The following is an 18,018-nucleotide window of genomic DNA, read 5'->3' as shown; positions in this document are numbered from 1 at the left end:
CTGTATAAAAAGCTTTCGACAGGTCAAGAAAAAGACAGGCACAGTACTGCTTATTATCAAGGCTACTGTAAGTGTCTAATGCAGCAGATGTGGTGCTGTATTTTTTCCGGAACCCAGATTGTTTTAGATGTAGTAGATTGTTGGTGGACAGGAAACTGCTAATTTGGTAGTTCAATAATTTTTCTAAAATTTTCATCAACGGGACAAAATTGAGATAGGTCGGTAGTTTTCTGGATCATCTTTAGGGCCCCCTTTGTGAAGTGGACAGACATAGGAATGTTTCCATTCTAGAGGAACTGATGCTTCTTTGATGGACAGGTTGAAAATATGGGCTATAGGTTTGTATATTAGGTGACCAACAGTTAGTAGAGCAAAGACGGGAATACTATATGCTCCGGTAGAGGAGGACCCTTTGAGGTAGGACATTTGTTTCAGAGCATTACTTTCGTGGATTGGCTGGAAACTATATTCGTTTAATGTTTGGACAGGGGTGTAGGAATTTGCATGAGCAGGGGTGACTCCCAATGCATTATCAAAAAGATTACCAGCTTCAGAAAAAGGAAGGTTAAAATTGTCAAACTATTTTTTTGGGATCTGAAAAATATTCCCCATTTCGGTTAAGCTCAACAGGCAGATTATCTGTTTTGGATGCCTTTTCGATACATTTGATTGTTTTCCAGAAAATCCTGGCATTTCAATGTGATTCCAGGAGAGTGGAGGAAAAGTAGGCATTTTTTGCATGCCTGATTTTTTTGACGCATATATTCCTTAAAATCCTGTATTCTAGTCAGTCATTGACCAAATTACTTTTCTGAGCACATGCCCAAGCCTTGTCCCTAGTTTTCATGAGCTTTGTAATCAAAGGATCAACCATGGTGGGCGGTTGCCTTTAGTTTTAAATCTAACCAACGGAGCATGTTTGTTAAGAATTTGGAGAAACGTGTACCTGAAGGTCTCCCAAGCCGTAGTCAGGTTGGGGATATCACAGACCTTGTCAATATCCGAGTGAAGCACATCATTAGTAAATGCCTGAGTGCTGAAGTGTCTCATAGAGTGCTTCTCAACCAATTTAGGGGGGCTTTGGTTCTGGCTGATGATCTCACCCCAAAAATGAAGGAGTGATCACTAAGGTTATTACCCAGAACACCAGTCAGTGTGAAATTGTGAGGGGCATTTGTCAATAGGACGTCAAGCAGAGATGACTCTCCCGGATTTTTTAAGTTGGGTCTTGTGGGAACATTTATTAATTGAAACAGGTTAAATTAATCTGCAAAATGTGTGGCCACGGCCAGTGGGTTTAGCCAATTCCAATTTAGATCACCCACTAAAACTATTTCACCTTTAGGGAGGCCCCCAAAAAGCTCTCTCAGTGCAGATGCAGCTTCAACATCCTTTCCACTAGGCGGTCTATAGCAGCACACTACCAATATCTGTTGATTATTTGGGAGAGTTATTCTGAGAGCCAAACCTTCAAAGCAACACTTTTTAAACAAGGAGTGAGCTGGTGAACATGCAATAGTGTTGCGAACATAGATGGCAATTCCACCTCCTTTAGATCCTCGGTCAAGCCGAAAAAGGTTGTAGTTGTCAATCGTAATCTGCAAGTCATCGACGGCAGGAGTGAGAAATGTAATTTACATTGGTGCCGTGACGGTCGACCTGCAATGTAGAGGACACGTGTGGACACCTGGATTCAATAAATTATCTCAGAGTCCAAATTAGATATTAAATATGATTTTTTATTTAAATTATGGTGAAGTGGCCCCTACAGCTTATAACGGCTGCAGGGGCCATGGGGACCCATCACATAAGACATGATTTTTTTTATCAAAGCCTTTGTAAATCCACTGCTGGATGAAGGCCTCCCGCAAGACATTTCTAGTCATGGGGGTTGTTTGACCATACTTCACCATGCTGCTCAGTACGGGTTGGTGAAGGGGGGGGCTAAACACGAATTTACAAATATCGGATCTTACGCACGCGATTCTATTTGTGTGCCGTGAGCTCAGCTCGTCAAAATTAAATCTCTAATTCAACGTTCGTCGCCAAACCCCACGTTTACACAGACGATGAACAACCGCCACGGTGCCACATCAGCTGCAATAATAACAACAACGCAGTAGATTCACACAGAAAACAATATCATTTCTAGTTATGAAAAAAAAAAATTCGCCCTCGTTGACCCGCTGCTTTCTGCCGGCACGCGTCGATCGTAACGATAGCAGCGCAATTTTACGCACTCTGCTTTCCCGCGCATTCCTCGCTTGTCCACGACGTCCCCACGGAAGGGGGTTCCTCATCTCCGCGCTTACACGAGGACGCTCGGCGCTGTCCGCGCGAGCCGCCACTCAAAAACGAATCCGTGCAAAACTCAGAAACGCGGCGGCGATCGCGCAACCCCCAAAGCTCCCGAGAGCGAGTCGGGACCTCCCGCGCCCACCCGCACACACCGCGGCGGACGACCCTGAAGAGCGAGAATGAAAGGGGCCGTGGCTCGATACACGGGAGATGTATGAGAGACTTCACGAGGTGCTGGAAGCCGGGAGAGGGGGGGAGGGGGTGAGGGGGGGGGTCTCCTAGGCACCTCCGGGAGGCCAATCGATGACGTGGCGGCATCGGCAGCGCTCGGGTTAAGAAGGAAAAGTAAAAGCTTCGACCCCCTCCAAGGAGCTCAAGAGGCCTCTTTATTAATTAATAAAATAGTGCTGCATGAAATATAAAATCGCATTCAAATCATAATAAACATAATTAGCTGAAAAAGCCAATTGCTATATCTTTCTCATCTCTTAATTTTGTCTGCATCCCTCTGCGTTAATATCTCGTTTCGTCTACAATTCTCTAATCTCACAACATCTATACCTCACGTGTGTATATATATATCTCGTTTCACAATCTTTCTGTTCCAACTGTAGACCTCTCCCGTCATCTCGCTAGGAGATTATAAATTGGTAATAGGGGGGTGGATGGGGAGCCTGGACCCCCCCCCCCCCAAAAAAAAATAACTCATCTCTACCGAGGGCAAAAAATAAGCGAGCACAGAGGTCACGACCTGCGGCTTCGGAGCTGCGTGCAGCTGTTTAAGGGCCACTTCGTCACGTTATTTGTTAAGGACCACCGTCAAGTATTCGCCACGCGGTGCATTGCGGCTCTTGGTGAATCCTGAGGAGGTTTTTTTTTCCCCGAATAAAAAAAAAGTCTCCTCTTGTTATTTCCGTTGCCGGCTTCTGAGCAAGCACCACCACCGCACGAGGTGGGGGGAGAGGGGGGGTAGCTTACTCCGTGACCCCGCGCTTATTGCGTCAATTTCAACTTCTTCCCCCCGCCGCGTGTTCCTTGAGAACACGCGGCAGGTAATTACATTCCTGCGCGAGGGAGTTTGCATAGAATTCAGAAATTATACGACAATTAGGCAACGCCGCCACCCCCCCCCCCCCCCCCGCGCTGCACGCATTTCACGAGGGGTTTGTTTCATTCGTCTTTTCCCTCTTTTATTTTCTCGCGAGAAGGAATTAAGTGGCGGCCGTCTGTCCAATTACTCGCTCCGAACGCGAATGTTTCGCAACATTGGTGTTCTTAATGTAATAACCGCGGGTCACAAAATGTTCTGATGAGGTAATAATGTCTGTTCGGTTACTAAGAATATCCACGAGCTGCGAAATTAATGAGAATTATTTTTAAAAATATTCATCAGCCAGCCAATCGTATTCTTGTGCCAAGCCTCCACAGCCCGATGCACATTCAACAGTAACTTGTGACCAAAAACACATTTCACACGAACATCTTAATTTTTTTTATTATTTCTATATTTTGATTTAAAGCTTTCGTGACTGCAGCGAATCGTATTCTTGGTTCTTTCGGTAAAGTCACGTAGAAGGGAAATAATAAAATAATAAATATATCTAAAACAATAAAAATTATCACGACGTTTCGACTGCAACACAAGCAATCATCATCAGGTGTGAAAATCACAGCAAGAACATTTTAAAAAGTGGCGTTTTTTTATTATTTTATTGTTTCCATTCTACGTGACATTACCGAAAGAGCCAAGAATATTTCTACGTTTGTTTTCTTTTTGGCCCCCCATTGTGATATCGGCATCGCGCATTGGGACAAAGACCCCATGCAGATCTCTCGTAGAGAAATCCAGAACGGCCCGCAGAAGTGGATATGACAAAACCACCTCAGAGATCCCTTCAAGTTACCTATCGTCCCACACGATGGCGGGCGGCACTCTCTCACTCGTCTTTGCCACTGAGAGTAATGTTCATGGCATGACAGTAAAACTGATCGTTTCTAAGTCTCAAGAACCGGAATTTAGCCAAATGAATAGCAGAAATACATAGTTACTGAATGTTTTTTTTTTGTTTTGCAGTCAATGATAACCAGGCTGAGACCATAAACTCACTACACCTGAGAAGCTAAATTCATGACCAGCGTCTGCCTGGATTCGAACCCAGGTTCTCAGCAGTTCCAGACCAACGCCACCCGGCCACCTCGTCACGTTAATTGCTTTTTACTCGTTAGGGTCCATCCATTTAGTACGTACGCATGGAGGGGGGAGGGGGGGTTAACCCAAACGCGTACGCTTGCGTATGGGGGGGTCTGCTGACAATGTACGCATAGGACACGGGGGGGGGGGGAGGGGGGTGAAACCTCGATAATAATTTGTCTACATTGGCCTTCAAATGAGTTTGATAGTCCAGCGGTGGACTCTCCTTTTTACTTAAACACGTTAATATTATGATTCCTTGATAATTTCTGCGTGGATTACATATCGGTCGTTCTATACAATTCGGGGGGGGGGGGGGTGCGTCAAGCGAACGTACGCAGGTGGGGGGGGGGGGTGTAACAAGTCCGCGTGCGTACAGGGAGGGGGGAGGAGGGGTCAAGTTTTGACGGTTGAAAGTGTTAATGCATCAGCTCAGTTCGTCTGCCTGCAACACGGGGTCAGGATGACGCCTCATGAAGATGATCCGATACTTTGTTATTAGGGACTTACCCGAAAGAAAACCGGACAAATCAATCAATGGGCCACTTGCAGACACAAGCCAGCGCTGCAAGGACTATTTGTGAATATGCCGACAGGTAACCCACCGGCTTCCGTCGCCACTAAATAATTACTTCTGGGGACAAACGCAGGTCAGAGACGGACTGGCAGAGGCCACCTGAACGAGCAACAACAACCCCCTCTGCTACTGAATTCAAAACATCATTCACTCAAAAGATCACCAGGAGCGGACAAAGAGGCATCCGCTACACACGTGCCTGGTTTTTCTTCTTCCCAGTTTTTTTCTAAGCTTGGGCTTTGCCCCAACAATCTCAGCGCCTTCCCACCTCCCCCCCCCCGACACACGGCGTGAGTGCAAGCCCATGGTCCCACGCTGGCATAAGCAGCACCAGGCCGGGCGCCAGGCGTGGGTGCCGGGGTGTTGCCCTGTACCGTCAAACGTGCATTTGGCACAGCCAATTGTCATCTCAAACATTGGCACGTTTTGCTTACGTGACAAACCTTACTAATTAGCCGTGTCGGGTGGTGGCGGGTTTAACGAGATGTTCACATTTACGGCATCTAACCCAACAAAAAACTCGATCATGGATAAGTTCATGCTGCTTAGCACGGTGAATGACCGTTATGGTAACCCTCCCCCACGTGACATCTCTACTGGCCGCCCGCTCCCCCTAATTGGTGAGGAGCCGGCAACCGGTCCAGACACGGGGGGGGGGGGGGGGGGGGGGCATGCGATCGCACCTTGACGGAGTAGGCCAGCGCGATGGTGACGGCCAGGGGCAGCCCCTCGGGCACGGCCACGACGAGCACGGTGACGCCGATGATGAAGAACTTGACGAAGTACTGCACGTAGACGTGCGAGCACTCGGACTGCCACGGGCGGCCCTGCACCACGAACGTGTCGATCACGAAGTAGAGCACCAGGATGATGACCGTGATAGTCGACACCACCAGGCCTGACGAAGCGTACGCACGAGAATGACACACACGCGGTGCGCAGGCCTTTAAGAGGCACATGCCATGCAAAAAAAACCTCCCAGAGAGCAATGCGTTGAGCCTCATCTAGCCTGGTAGTCGCCAGATTAAGCGATTATGGCTTTCGTTCACATTACAGACAGCGCTTTTTGTATCCACTGCTGGTTGAAGGCCTGCCCACGCCATGTTGGTCATGGAGGGGTTGTTTGACCATACTTCACCACGCTGGCTGGTAGAGCAGGTTAGTGAAGGAATGGCTCAGAGGACCGGCACTCGTCACTGACGTTTGCAGTGGCTGGGAAATGAACTCAGATAATCGGTTTTATAAAGCAGTGCGCTGTGAGAATGAATTCTTGCCACGTTGAATGTGCAAGGGACCGCGTCTGTCTATTGATAGACCCTGGAATATGACTCAGGGTCACACAGCACGCTCGCCATCGCGTCCCACCCGAAAAAATAAATCACCGAAGGGGCACTAGTAAGTAAACAAATAAGACGTGACGCGCCATAAAGACTGAGCTGCATTCCGAAGACGCAGCACCAGCCGAGGTCTTCAACCCTGCAAACATTCTCTCACGCTCCCTTGCGTGTGATGCAGCACAACGTTCCGCCTGCTTCATTTCCAGCTGGGCAGAACGCGCCGAAGTGACACTGAGTGACAGCCTCGGTGGCACGCAGCACTCACCGGATTTGCCAATCTGGGCAGCCAGTTTCATGAGCTTTCCCTGAATTGTCAATCATCAGCCTTGCCACTCTGCACGGCCAGTTTTGTGAGCTTTCCCTGAATTGCCACTCATCAGCCTTGCCAATCTGCACGGCCAGTTTCGTGAGCTTTCCCTGAATTGCCACTCACCGGCCTTGCCAATCTGGACAGCCAGTTTCGTGAGCTTTCCCTGCAGCACAGATTTCTCCTTTTTGGGGGTGAAAGACTTCTTCTTGCGTGCACCGCCGCCGCCATCCTCCACGGCGGCCTCAACGTCCCTCAGGGGTTCCAGCTCCATATCCACGTCATTGGTGGATGGTTTCCCTTGGGGTCCGGAGACACGACAACGTGGAGAGAAGAGAGAGGGGGGAGAGAAGGAGAACGTGGAGGGAGGGGAGAGAGGGAGCACGTGGAGAGGGAGAGGGGGGAATGAGGATTTAGGAGCATGTAAAATATGGAGCATTTTTAAGCTGTTAAACATAAAACGGTCGCGTAGTTTAGTTTAAAAAGCAACAAAGCTGCAAAGTTAACTTTAGAATGTTAATCAGCAAAAGACTGCTAAAATAACCGTTAATTGTTTTATAAAAAAATATTGCTGCATTTCGGGTTCCTGTGCAGATGATTATGAATAAATGTGCTGTAGTCTCAGATTGTCAACTTTCCCATGGTGCCTTTTTATTTTTGTTCAGTCTTTACGGGAAGAAAAAAAATCCACGTGGGAACAACACAAATCACGCGTCCCAATAACGGGAGCGGCCTCGATATGATAGCGGAAATCCGCATTCGGACTCGGGTGTCCTTTAGTAGGACTGTAGAGTACATAACGTAGAACACATGCGCGGCCTTCACTGCAAACTCGCTCCGGTCTGACCCAAGGTAGCGACGCATTTCGTTGTTGCTATTTCTCCAAAGCTTAACAAACGACGGTTGGCACGGGAGTGGGGTTCCTGCTCGTTTTTATTTTATAACCACGATCCCGCTCAGGGTTCAGCAGCAGCGCTGCATGCATGTGAGACACTCGGAATCGTTTGCTATATTTGAGTCTTGTCTTAAAACCTCACCTTTGTAAAGTGGCCTTGACCTCCCGCTAGTTCTGGCCCTTCACCCTGCAGGCTCTCTTTATTAACTCATTTCCATACAAGGCGCACATTGGGATCTATGAATGAATTGCGCACCTTACATTATTATCACTCCTACTACACGTTAGTACCCCCATGGCATCAACACTTCTCTGCAATGGCACTTGGGGTAACAATGCGAATTGGAAAATGTTAAGTGCGCTGGCAAAAGTATGTCTATATAAAAGAATAATAATAATGACGATGTTAATATTCTGCACGGAGCGACAATTGCATGCTACAGGTTTGGATTAAACGGTGTCTAAAAACAAATTTCATCTCAAGACGGTGGCACGTGCAACAGGGGGCTTCATTTTTTCGCCTAACTTTTTCTGGGTCGCTGGTCGGAGCAGGCAAGTGAACGGTAGAGAGTCGTATACTGGACGTAGTGTGCCGGGAGTGGAAAAGTACGTGTGTACGTTTAACTTATTTCGCACCGTACGTAGCCAACCGTGCTAATCGGAGGTGCGAGAAATAATGTATGGGTCGCTAAGCACAAACGGACTTGGCTGAACCTGACCTCTGAATCTGCATCATGGGGATATGGAGACATCGATAGAAGGCATTTACACATCGCTCAGAAAGAGTCACAGGCAGTGCGCAGAGGGGGGAAGGTTCTAAAGCGGAGACTTCAATCTGGCAGCACAGGCGTCCCAGGAGGGGGAGGGTTACATAATGCAAGAGCAGCAGCAGCAGTGGAGAAGGAGCGACCTTCCCACTGAACGTGGGTTGACTGGGCACTGTGTGGGGGGGGGGAGGCCGAGGTGAGTTTATCAACGACGAACATTTGACTGAGAATGCGGTCTTGGCGGTGACAATGTTTGAGCCGTCGGCCACGCTGTAATTGGCTGAAGTCTCTCACCTTGCCCCCTGAGTTCGGCTCAGAATGTGGAATGACACGTGGGGGGAGGGGGTGGCACCAGCAGTGGATTGTGGTTTAACTGGCTCGATTATATCTATCGGTTGACCCACCAAGGATGTCTCTGTTAGGACACGCGGTGCATGGAGGTGGTCGAGGGCGCGGCCCCGCGACTCTTAGCTGCCGCAGATTGACTGCTGCTGCTGCTGCTGTCAAAAGCGAGGATTGGGGATGGAGGTCGTTTAGAGGTTGTGCCAGGGGAGGACCAGGGTCGAAGCCTGGATTCTAATGAGCGCTGCGTGGGTGTGAGCGTGTGAACAAGTGTCGGGGCAGCGGCAGTGTAGCCGGCGACCCGGGTTCGATTCCAGCTCACTGTCAACACCAGGGACGATTGTCTGGACCGGTACTGGGACTCCTCTAGATCGACTCAGCCTCAATCGAGCACCTGGTGCCGTATGTAAATATCGCTACTAGGGAGGCAAAGGCGGCCGGACGTGGTGCTGGCTACCCACCCCCTCGTGTGCCGTGTCGGCCTTCATAGGTGCGACTCGCAAACAGCACTTTCCCCAACAGTGTTGAAGGCTATATGGGAGTTCCTCGTCTCTGTCTTTGTATCTGTGTGCGTACTTCCACAACTGTGCACCTAGCATGGCACAAGCGCCGTGGTGAAGTCACCACCACTTCGGTGGCGAACAGCGGTTGTTGTTGTTGTTGCTGCTGCTGCTGTTCCACATTTGCCTTGCTTCTGGCAGAAAATTGCACCCAACTTAATGAAACCACGGACATCAACGCAGAGACGAGAAGCAGAGGCGACGGGTGGTAGCCGCGCGCAGGAAAGTTGACCAGCGAGGCCAGGAGGGAGGCGACCGCGCCTGACACGCGGGGAGCGGTGGCGGGAGTCTCGGACGGACGGCTGCCCACACAGCAGGAGGTGGACACCGATTCTCCCTGGGACTCTCTTCTCGGATCGCTGTGATGCGACCGAACGAGCTGAATGACCCCCCCCCCTGCCCGCCCTCTCGTGTGTGCGAGCCTTCGTACCTTCTTACTTTATGAATCCGAAGCTGACGCGAAAGAGTATACTATACACGTATGCATAATGCATTGCAGCCATTGATTTAAGATAAACGATTCGCTTTCTGACAAATCTCACGTTAAATTGATCGTGCATTCAGACCTTTTTTTGATTACGCATAAAATATATTTTTTATGTTTCGAGAAAGTCTGGAGTTTGCTAGATGGAAGCAAACGGCGGCAATGTTGAATATTTTGAGTCGGTGGTCTCAAGCAAACAAGTGTGTTGATATCACGTGATACGCGCAAGGCACGGAACGAGGACCAATCAAACGATCACAATCTCACCTTCTTGCTATCTAAAATCACCTTTTGCGCGCATTTCTATGGCTGTTGCTACTCTTCTCTGTTTCCAGCTCGCAAGAATTTTTTTTCTCTCGGTAAGTTTATCCTCATTTAAAACAAATGATACAATGGGTTTAAGCCAAAGAATGGTATTAAGTGTGTGTAGAACTTATTTCGCACCGTACGTAGCCAACCGTGCTCATCGGAGGTGCGGGGGAAGGACAAGTGATAGAATGGTAGTCAGTGATAGAATGGTATAGTAAGTGATAGAATGGCAGTGAGTGATAGAATGGTATAGTAAGTGATAGAATGGTATAGTAAGTGATATAATGTTATAGTAAGTGATATAATGGCAGTGAGTGATAGAATGGTATAGTAAGTGATAGAATGGTATAGTAAGTGATAGAATGGCAGTGAGTGATAGAATGGTAGTGATAAAATGTTATAGTAAGTGATAGAATGGTAGTCAGTGATAGAATGGTATAGTAAGTGATAGAATGGTATAGTATGTGATAGAATGGCAGTGAGTGATAGAATGGTAATCAGTGATAGAATGTTATAGTAAGTGATAGAATGGTATAGTAAGTGATAGAATGGTAGTCAGTGATAGAATGGCAGTGAGTGATAGAATGGTAATCAGTGATAGAATGTTATAGTAAGTGATAGAATGGTAGTCAGTGATAGAATGGCAGTGAGTGATAGAATGGTAGTCAGTGATAGAATGTGATAGAATGTTATAGTAAGTGACAGAATGTTATAGTAAGTGATAGAATGGTAGTCAGTGATAGAATGGGATGAAGTCTGCGTGGCCATAGTGCACGGGGCCCCTCAAGGTCGCCGTGCGCTGTGGAGTTCTCGTGAAACGTGAGGCGTCCCTGCTGGTCGTACCTTGCTCCACGTGGCCCGTCTCTCCAGCTGGCTTCTTGCCTAAGCACACAACGACTCGGAATCACCATCAGCAGCTCCGACACGTCCGACAACGAACAAACAACATCAACCTCCACCCCCCAGAAACATTACAGGCCTGTGGTGGCGAGATCTTAACTACCTCGCTTGGTATACAGGAGGTTGTGGTTTCGATCCCGACCCTGACGCTTACTGTATATTTGGAGTTTGTATGTTCTCCCCGTGGTCGCGTGGATTTTTCTCCAGGGCCACCGGTTTTTACCTCCACATTCAGAATCAACGTCACGCATTCAGAGTATTTGGCTGCTATAAAAATCCAACTTCGTGGCGCTGTAATTTGTGACCAGGTCGCTCCTGAAAGAGAGCTACATTGCTCGGTGGGCCTTACCTGGTCAAATAAAAAATAAATAAACATAATTTAGTTTGGTTTATAGTTGAGTAACTCTGCCGAGATTTCAAGCTGCGCTCGAAGCCATTTTAACAAAAAAGCGTTGGACGCTGAGTTCGGAGCGCGCGACGCCACGGCTCTGTGCGGGAACGCCGGTTGAGGGCAATCACGCGCACTGAAGCAATTAGACGGTCACATTGGCAAATGTGATTTGTGACTTTGATCATTACCTGCTGTGTGTCGATAGTTAAATGTTAATATGCCGTTTTATTGAGGGCCTCCTGCTGTATTATCTTTGTGTGGTCTGGGGACTCTTTTGTTCTTGTTTTGTCCGCCTTGCCCAATCATGATGAATCGGACATATATAATTCATGTTTCTATTATTTATTTATTGAGTGACTCGCTTACCATTTTTGTAAATTTTGTACTGCTATCATGTTTTTGTATTGTCTGCTGTTGTAAATTGCTGACCCCGTACCAACAGGACATCTGTGAAAAAGAGCTTCATAGCTCATCGGATTCCTGCTGCAGTCTAAATAAACATTCTGATAAAGATGATGAGAAGGCATTCATCACGGCGGCCGGGATTTAGACGGAACACCGAAATGTTTTTTGGTAAAACAACGACGCGAAGCAATGACAGTGTTAAACATTATTCCTCACCGCACCAGGGGAAGTCACCTCAACTGGACCCGTGCACTTTCAAATCAAGATTGAAAACTCAATTCTTGACAACTGTCATTTGTGTGTTTCGTTTGTTGTCCTTCTCCCGCACCTCCGATGAGCACGGTCGGCTGGCAATGTACGGTGCACAAGAAGTTCAACGTACATACATACAACCACGGTTCCAGCACCCCACTACCGAGCGCTGGGATCGTGAGAATTTTGGGCGGAAGAACTGAGGTGGGCCGAGGCCGTTCCGCATAAACCTGAGCCTGCGTTCCTCCTCACGCGACGAACCAGACGTGAGATGATGGCGACAAGCTTGGGGCGCACCAGCCGGTACTGTTCATGAACGAGACGTGTCGGCTACAGTTGGGAGACTGTCGTCCTCATCAGCCTGGAGGTTTCGTCACGAGTGTTCATTTTCTCAACCTTCTGTCCACACCCAGGCTCTCCGGATTGCACAATTACCGGGGAATGACATCACGGTCATGCTGTTCGCGGCTCTCCCACACGTCTTCGGGTTGAGCCGCGCATTGCTCGGCACGATGTCCGACGTTACGTGGTGGGACATCCCTCGGGAAGCGAATGGAGCGGGCTCACTTTCTCCCTTGATTATCTCGCATTATTTATGGCATTGTTATTTATCTCAAGATGATTACACTCGTTTACCCAGGACGGCCTCACTGTGTCTCAAGACTCTCTTTCAAGAGGGTCCTGCCAAGTTTTCGCCGCAGGGGAACGGTGTTGCTATGTGTAATGCCTATTGAGTAATTTGCAGGTAATTTTTCAACCATTAGATGTTGAGTCCAATACCAGTTACACTGTATTAATTTATTTAGCTATGAGAAGAATTCAGAGAACCCAGAGCAAACCCATGCAGAACAGGGAGAGAACATACAAACCCCACACAGAAAGGCAGGCGCCCGAGTTGGGAATCGAACAAGGCCCCTCTTGTTGCGGGGCACGAGTGTTACCACTGTGCCAGAAAAAATGTATAACAGCATCGCTCTATAATCAGCAGCAAGGCTCGGCACAACCCACAAATCCCATCGGAGAGCTGCACAATCGCTCATTCCGAGGTGCAGCCCGCGGAGTGATGCGGGCGATTACTCTCTGGACAATCTCCGCCGACGATGCGGAGCCGCTCACGGAGAATCAATGTGAAGTTTAAAGGATTAACCGCACCGCTGTGGCTCCTGCATCAGATATCGGGGATGAGTGGGCAGCGGTTAAAACCGCCGTCGGCGAGCGTGTGTGTGGGGTTACCTGCATGGGCCGAATGCCCCTTGCTGTCGGGGCGACCTCCACTCTTATTGGTCGCCTTGGGGGCTGAGCGACACACACACACACACACGGCGCAGGGTGAGAGCGGTGGGCGGCGTGCCGTGCATGCGTCAAACGCTTTCAATGCACGGGACGTACTGATTGGGACTCGTTGCGCGGCGCCGGCACTGTCCGGATTCTGGGTTCCAACCTGTGTTTTGAAGCTCTCCCTACTCCCTCCCGGCGTTAGGTGATGCCCCCCTAGCAGGAATTTAGGTGACTTTGCCCCCCTTGAAAACCAGAGTCCCCCACCCTACTTTATACCTGCAGAGAAAATGGCTTGCAATCAGAAAGTTGCGATTTCAAATTCTGACTGAGGGTTGACTCAGAACATCATCCCTCCAGGGTCGATACAATAATCCATTCTCCACTGACGTCTACCATGAGTGGGAATCGAACAAGGATCCCTAAATGCTCGTACGCTCAACACACACACACAGAGACAAAGATCTCCGTATAGCCCAAACGGGTCACTGGGGCAAGTGCTGTTAAGCGAGTGCCGATGACGGTCGTCGCGCACACACCTCAGCGAGGGCGACGTCACCGCAGCGCTCGTGCCAGGCTGGCTGTGCTTTGAGGGCGCGATGTCGCACGCCCCCGCCCGCGTACAGACACACGTGGGCCTCACCTTTCTTGTCCTTCTTGGGCGACGCCTCGTCCTCCATGGCGCTCGCCCCCATGAGCGTGAGGATGATGCCGGTTTGAGAGTTCATGCCCACGGCGGCCACCACCATGCGGCCCGAGCCCTCCATCACATGCGTGCCTGCCAGCGGGACACGGCGCCCACAGCCAGTGTTCAACTGTGGTCACCCGCAGGTGCTTCCAACTATTACCCCCCCCCCCCCGCCCCCACCAAAGTGCCAGAGGTACCTTCAAGTAACCCTCAAGTCCCAGATGGTGCGCGCAACTACCCGGAAGAGCCACAAGTACCATGAGTAACTGCTGAGCACCTGAAATTGTTCACAAGCACCTGCCAAGTAACACCAAACACCCGCAAGGGCCTGCAAGTACCCCTACGTTTTCAGTTTTTCAGTTTCATTTATTAGGTATAGCCCTGTGAGCCATTCGGCTCTTGAATTGGGTGCAACCGCAACAAACAAAACCATGAACAAGAAACACCTTAATGTGACTACACGCAACAGAAAAATCCACGAAAAAACAGCAAAGTCGTCCAGAAAAAGCACCGTACATGAATGCTGTGTGCAAAAATCCCAGTGGGAGTATCAGCAAGTACCCCACATACCCGCAAATGCCACTAAGTGCTCACAAGGACCTGCAAGCACCGAAGTGCCCGCAAATACAAGCAAGTATCTACAAGCATGTGTAAGAACGCGCAAGTTCCTGCGAACAAGCCGCAAGTGGCAGTTGCTGCTGTTGCTATCGTGTAAGGTGCTGTGTAAGGCCATCTCTTGGCGCCATGACCTGGTTCGGAAAAGTACAATCCCCGTTGAGTTGCCCCCACGGCCCTCTCACGAGTTTTCAGGAACGTGTCAACATTCTGCACCTCTTCATCAGGCGTGCCAAAATACGGTTGCATCATTTAACTATTGCAACATTTTCCTGGTGTCTCGGGAGGATGGCTGCCTTTGTTGTTGGCAGTGCCAGGGGGGGTGGGGGGGGGCACTCTCAGTAGAAACGCTTTGAACGTCATTTTTGTAGCTCTCCCTGGCGGCGCTGGGCCGGCACGGTGCGGGGCTGTGCGATGGGCGGCTCGGGGGATCAGACGAATTCAGAAAAAAAATCACGGTCGTGTCTACTGTATGTCCAGACAGCATGGCTGGCTACGTACGGTGCAAAAGAGGTTCAAGATGCATACATGCATGTATACAAAAGCCTCCGATTCAACGTAGAGCCAGCCAGAGCTGGCACTACTCCATCGGGGTGGGACCTGAGCAGCAATTATGTTTGAAGCTCCACTCTTTCGTGGAATTAACTCCCGAGTGAGATGACGGAACAGATTACGGACAAGGCATTGAGATGTAGCGCGGTGAGATCACTGTGGACAAAAGGATAGAGCTGGAGCGAGATGAGAGCAGAGGGATAGAGAGATGAGACAGTGATGTACATAGATGAGGCATGTAGACAAGACAAGGCTGGGGTGAGATGAGACGTGAGAGAAGATGACACAATATAAGTGCGTGATTCGGATTTTAATTCAAGCTGAGATATTTGGTTCGCGGATTCCCCCCCCCACCCCCCCCCCCCATGAATCCGGGGACCATTGAGCTGATTGGGGCCCTGTGCTCCTGCTTTGTTTTCTTGGGACTTGGACCATCACTGGAACCAAGGCCAGAATTATCCAAACAAACCTAAACAGCAGTGGAACGTAACGCAACCCATTTTCTTACTCAGCTAACACAGCACAACAACCGCTGTCGGGACATACAGGTGACAGAGTCAGTGGTGCACATTCATCCTCTAAAAGAACATTAAAAACGCTTGCGGTATATATGTTTAAAAAACACGTATCATTAAAGGGAGGAAATTACATTGTGAGCTCATACTTGGCATTGATATCAAATCACGCTTCCGCCTTGTCTGGACCCCAAATATTTTTGCCCAAAAAACCACAGAGCCCTGCCATTGCCGTCGCCGCGATGGCAGGTCTCAGCGACCGACAAATGCGTCGCACGGCGTCGCCGCCGCCGCCGCCACCACCACTGTGGACGCTCACAGCAACAACAAGAGCAACTAAAATGCAATTGAATTTGCTGCTTCACTGGGCAGTGACGTACGGGAAAGTCTCGGACATGTTTTTTCGATAAGAGGTTTTTTTTTTAGTTGCTGTCAGAAAACCTCGCGGCTGTGAGAGATTTGCGATTTTTTTTTTTCATTTTGGCAGCGACGTTGAGTTCTGCACCCGGTTTGTATGGTGGAAGTGGGGGGGGGGGGTTGCCGGCCGACAAACGAGGGGCGGGCGCCGAGAGTCGGAACCCTGTGCCCTTTGCACCAAAGTGAAATCATTGTGCTGCCCCCCCCCCTCCATGCACCCCCCCCACTGCCCACACACTGCCCCCCCCCACTCCACGCACTGCCCACCCCCTGCATCCCCCCAACCCACGCACTGCCCCCCCCCCTCCCGCCATCGGGGTTGCTAAATGCCGGCTGGGTCTGCGTGTCGCAGATGACTTCACTGCACACGGAGATCAAAGGGGGTTGTAATTCGCCCCCTTTGATGTCAAAAAAATGACCCCGCGTGATATTGAAAAAATAATTCCAACTACCGCTCTCGCAATAATTTGTCTCCTGGTAAAGGTCTCAACTACAATGCTTGCGCCCTATGTACGAACGAGCTGGGTAGGCTGTACATGTCTGTACGTGTGTCGATGGTTCGTCCGAGTCCTTGTAGGCACCTTTAGGATTCCTTGTGGCTTAAGAAAAGGAAAATAATAACACGTTAAAGTTAGCTATTGAGTGAGGCAAGCCTCAATCAGACCCAGCATTGAGATGTTTGGCTAATTTCTTTAATATATCTTAAAAGTACAAGAAAGTCAGAGCACCTATATACATGTTAGAATAACATCCAAAGGTTGGGTTACTTATCTCAACTGTTGAACTGATATCTCCTGGCCACCCTGAAGCCCAGATGCGTGTATGTATGTTGACCTTATTTCGCACTGTACTTAGCCAACAGTGCTAATCGGAGGTGCAGGAAATCGGAGGCGTGGGATGTGTGCGTGATCCATCAACCCTGCCTCCTAAAGCATGGGGATTTCAAGGCGTGCGCCTTAACAAGCGCCCGGCCCCTATCAGCTCCACCTGGAAAAATTCCCGCCGAGGCCAAAGAGACACAGGAGGCCGCGAGAGTGGTCGGGGGGGAGATTTCTCACCCGACAGCAGCATGGGGTCTCTGTCGGCCGACTTCTTCACGTGGTCGGACTCGCCGGTGAGCGAGCTCTCGTCGATCTTCAGATCGTTGCTCTGGATGAGGACGCCGTCCGCTGGCAGGAGGTCACCTGCGGCCCGGCGCAGTCGACGGCGAGGGACAGGGTGAGACGGACATCGTCAGAGAGGCGGTGGGGGCAGCGCGGGACGACACTCACGGGCCAGACGGCGGGCCGGACAACATGAATGCGAGATTAAGTCAAAAGAGACAAGGCGAGGCGGTGCGGAGTAAAATTCGGCAGACAGCGACTCCGGGACGGTGCCGGGCTCATGGTGAAGGATGCTCAGCCTACACTCCGCTAGTTCTAGGATTTGTGGGAACAGGAGGAGGACGAGGCTGCCAATGATTCACCTTCGGACAATTCGTCATCTTCATTGCCGTACGTTTAGTTTGTTGTAATACGGTGATAAATAGCGCTCCGTGCCACGGCGCAGATTTTGCTGGCTGTGCTGCGTAGCCACCTGACTGGTTGTGGGGAAGTACAACTCGTGGTGAACACCGAACCACAGTGGGAGAGCGATACCCAGCAGAGTGGTACGCCTATTTTTTTTCTGGAGGGTCCTGCCTTGAGACGTTTAGCCAATTCCATCGATAAGTGTTCGTGTACAATTTGCATAAGTGGCAAGAGGCTTGATTCCTTCACGCAAGACCTTACACACACGCACGGCGGGTGTAAGAATCGGTGTTAATCGACGGTTCAATAAATCATAACATGCAGACCGATCTCAACACCAATCGTTTCGATATGAAACAAATCCAGCACGTAAGCACTTTTGACCGATCCAGATCTGAAATGTAAGATATCTCCTTCCTTAAAAGCACTCGCC

At 49.6% G+C, this 18,018-nt stretch overlaps 1 protein-coding gene across 6 annotated transcripts in view; it reads right to left on the bottom strand.

Annotated features, from left to right (window-relative positions):
• The window catches only part of LOC116942453 (plasma membrane calcium-transporting ATPase 2-like), a 100,258-nt gene that overhangs the window by 37,781 nt on the left and 44,459 nt on the right, over positions 1-18,018 (bottom strand). For all 6 annotated transcript variants that reach the window (XM_032954399.2, XM_032954394.2, XM_032954395.2 and 3 more), the window contains 6 exons: positions 17,136-17,261; positions 13,934-14,068; positions 13,249-13,311; positions 10,911-10,949; positions 6,837-7,010; positions 5,750-5,964 (listed from right to left, as the gene is read on the bottom strand). In XM_032954399.2, coding sequence (XP_032810290.2) covers positions 5,750-5,964; positions 6,837-7,010; positions 10,911-10,949; positions 13,249-13,311; positions 13,934-14,068; positions 17,136-17,261 — 752 coding nt within the window. The remainder of the gene's footprint in view (positions 1-5,749; positions 5,965-6,836; positions 7,011-10,910; positions 10,950-13,248; positions 13,312-13,933; positions 14,069-17,135; positions 17,262-18,018) is intronic.

The sequence above is a fragment of the Petromyzon marinus genome, chromosome 14, assembly GCF_048934315.1.
Source record: "Petromyzon marinus isolate PM22_M1 ecotype Great Lakes invasive population chromosome 14, UKy_Petmar_22M1.pri1.0, whole genome shotgun sequence".
In the NCBI taxonomy this organism is placed as follows: Eukaryota; Metazoa; Chordata; class Hyperoartia; order Petromyzontiformes; family Petromyzontidae; genus Petromyzon; species Petromyzon marinus.
This window is presented reverse-complemented; position numbering and strand designations above follow the sequence as displayed.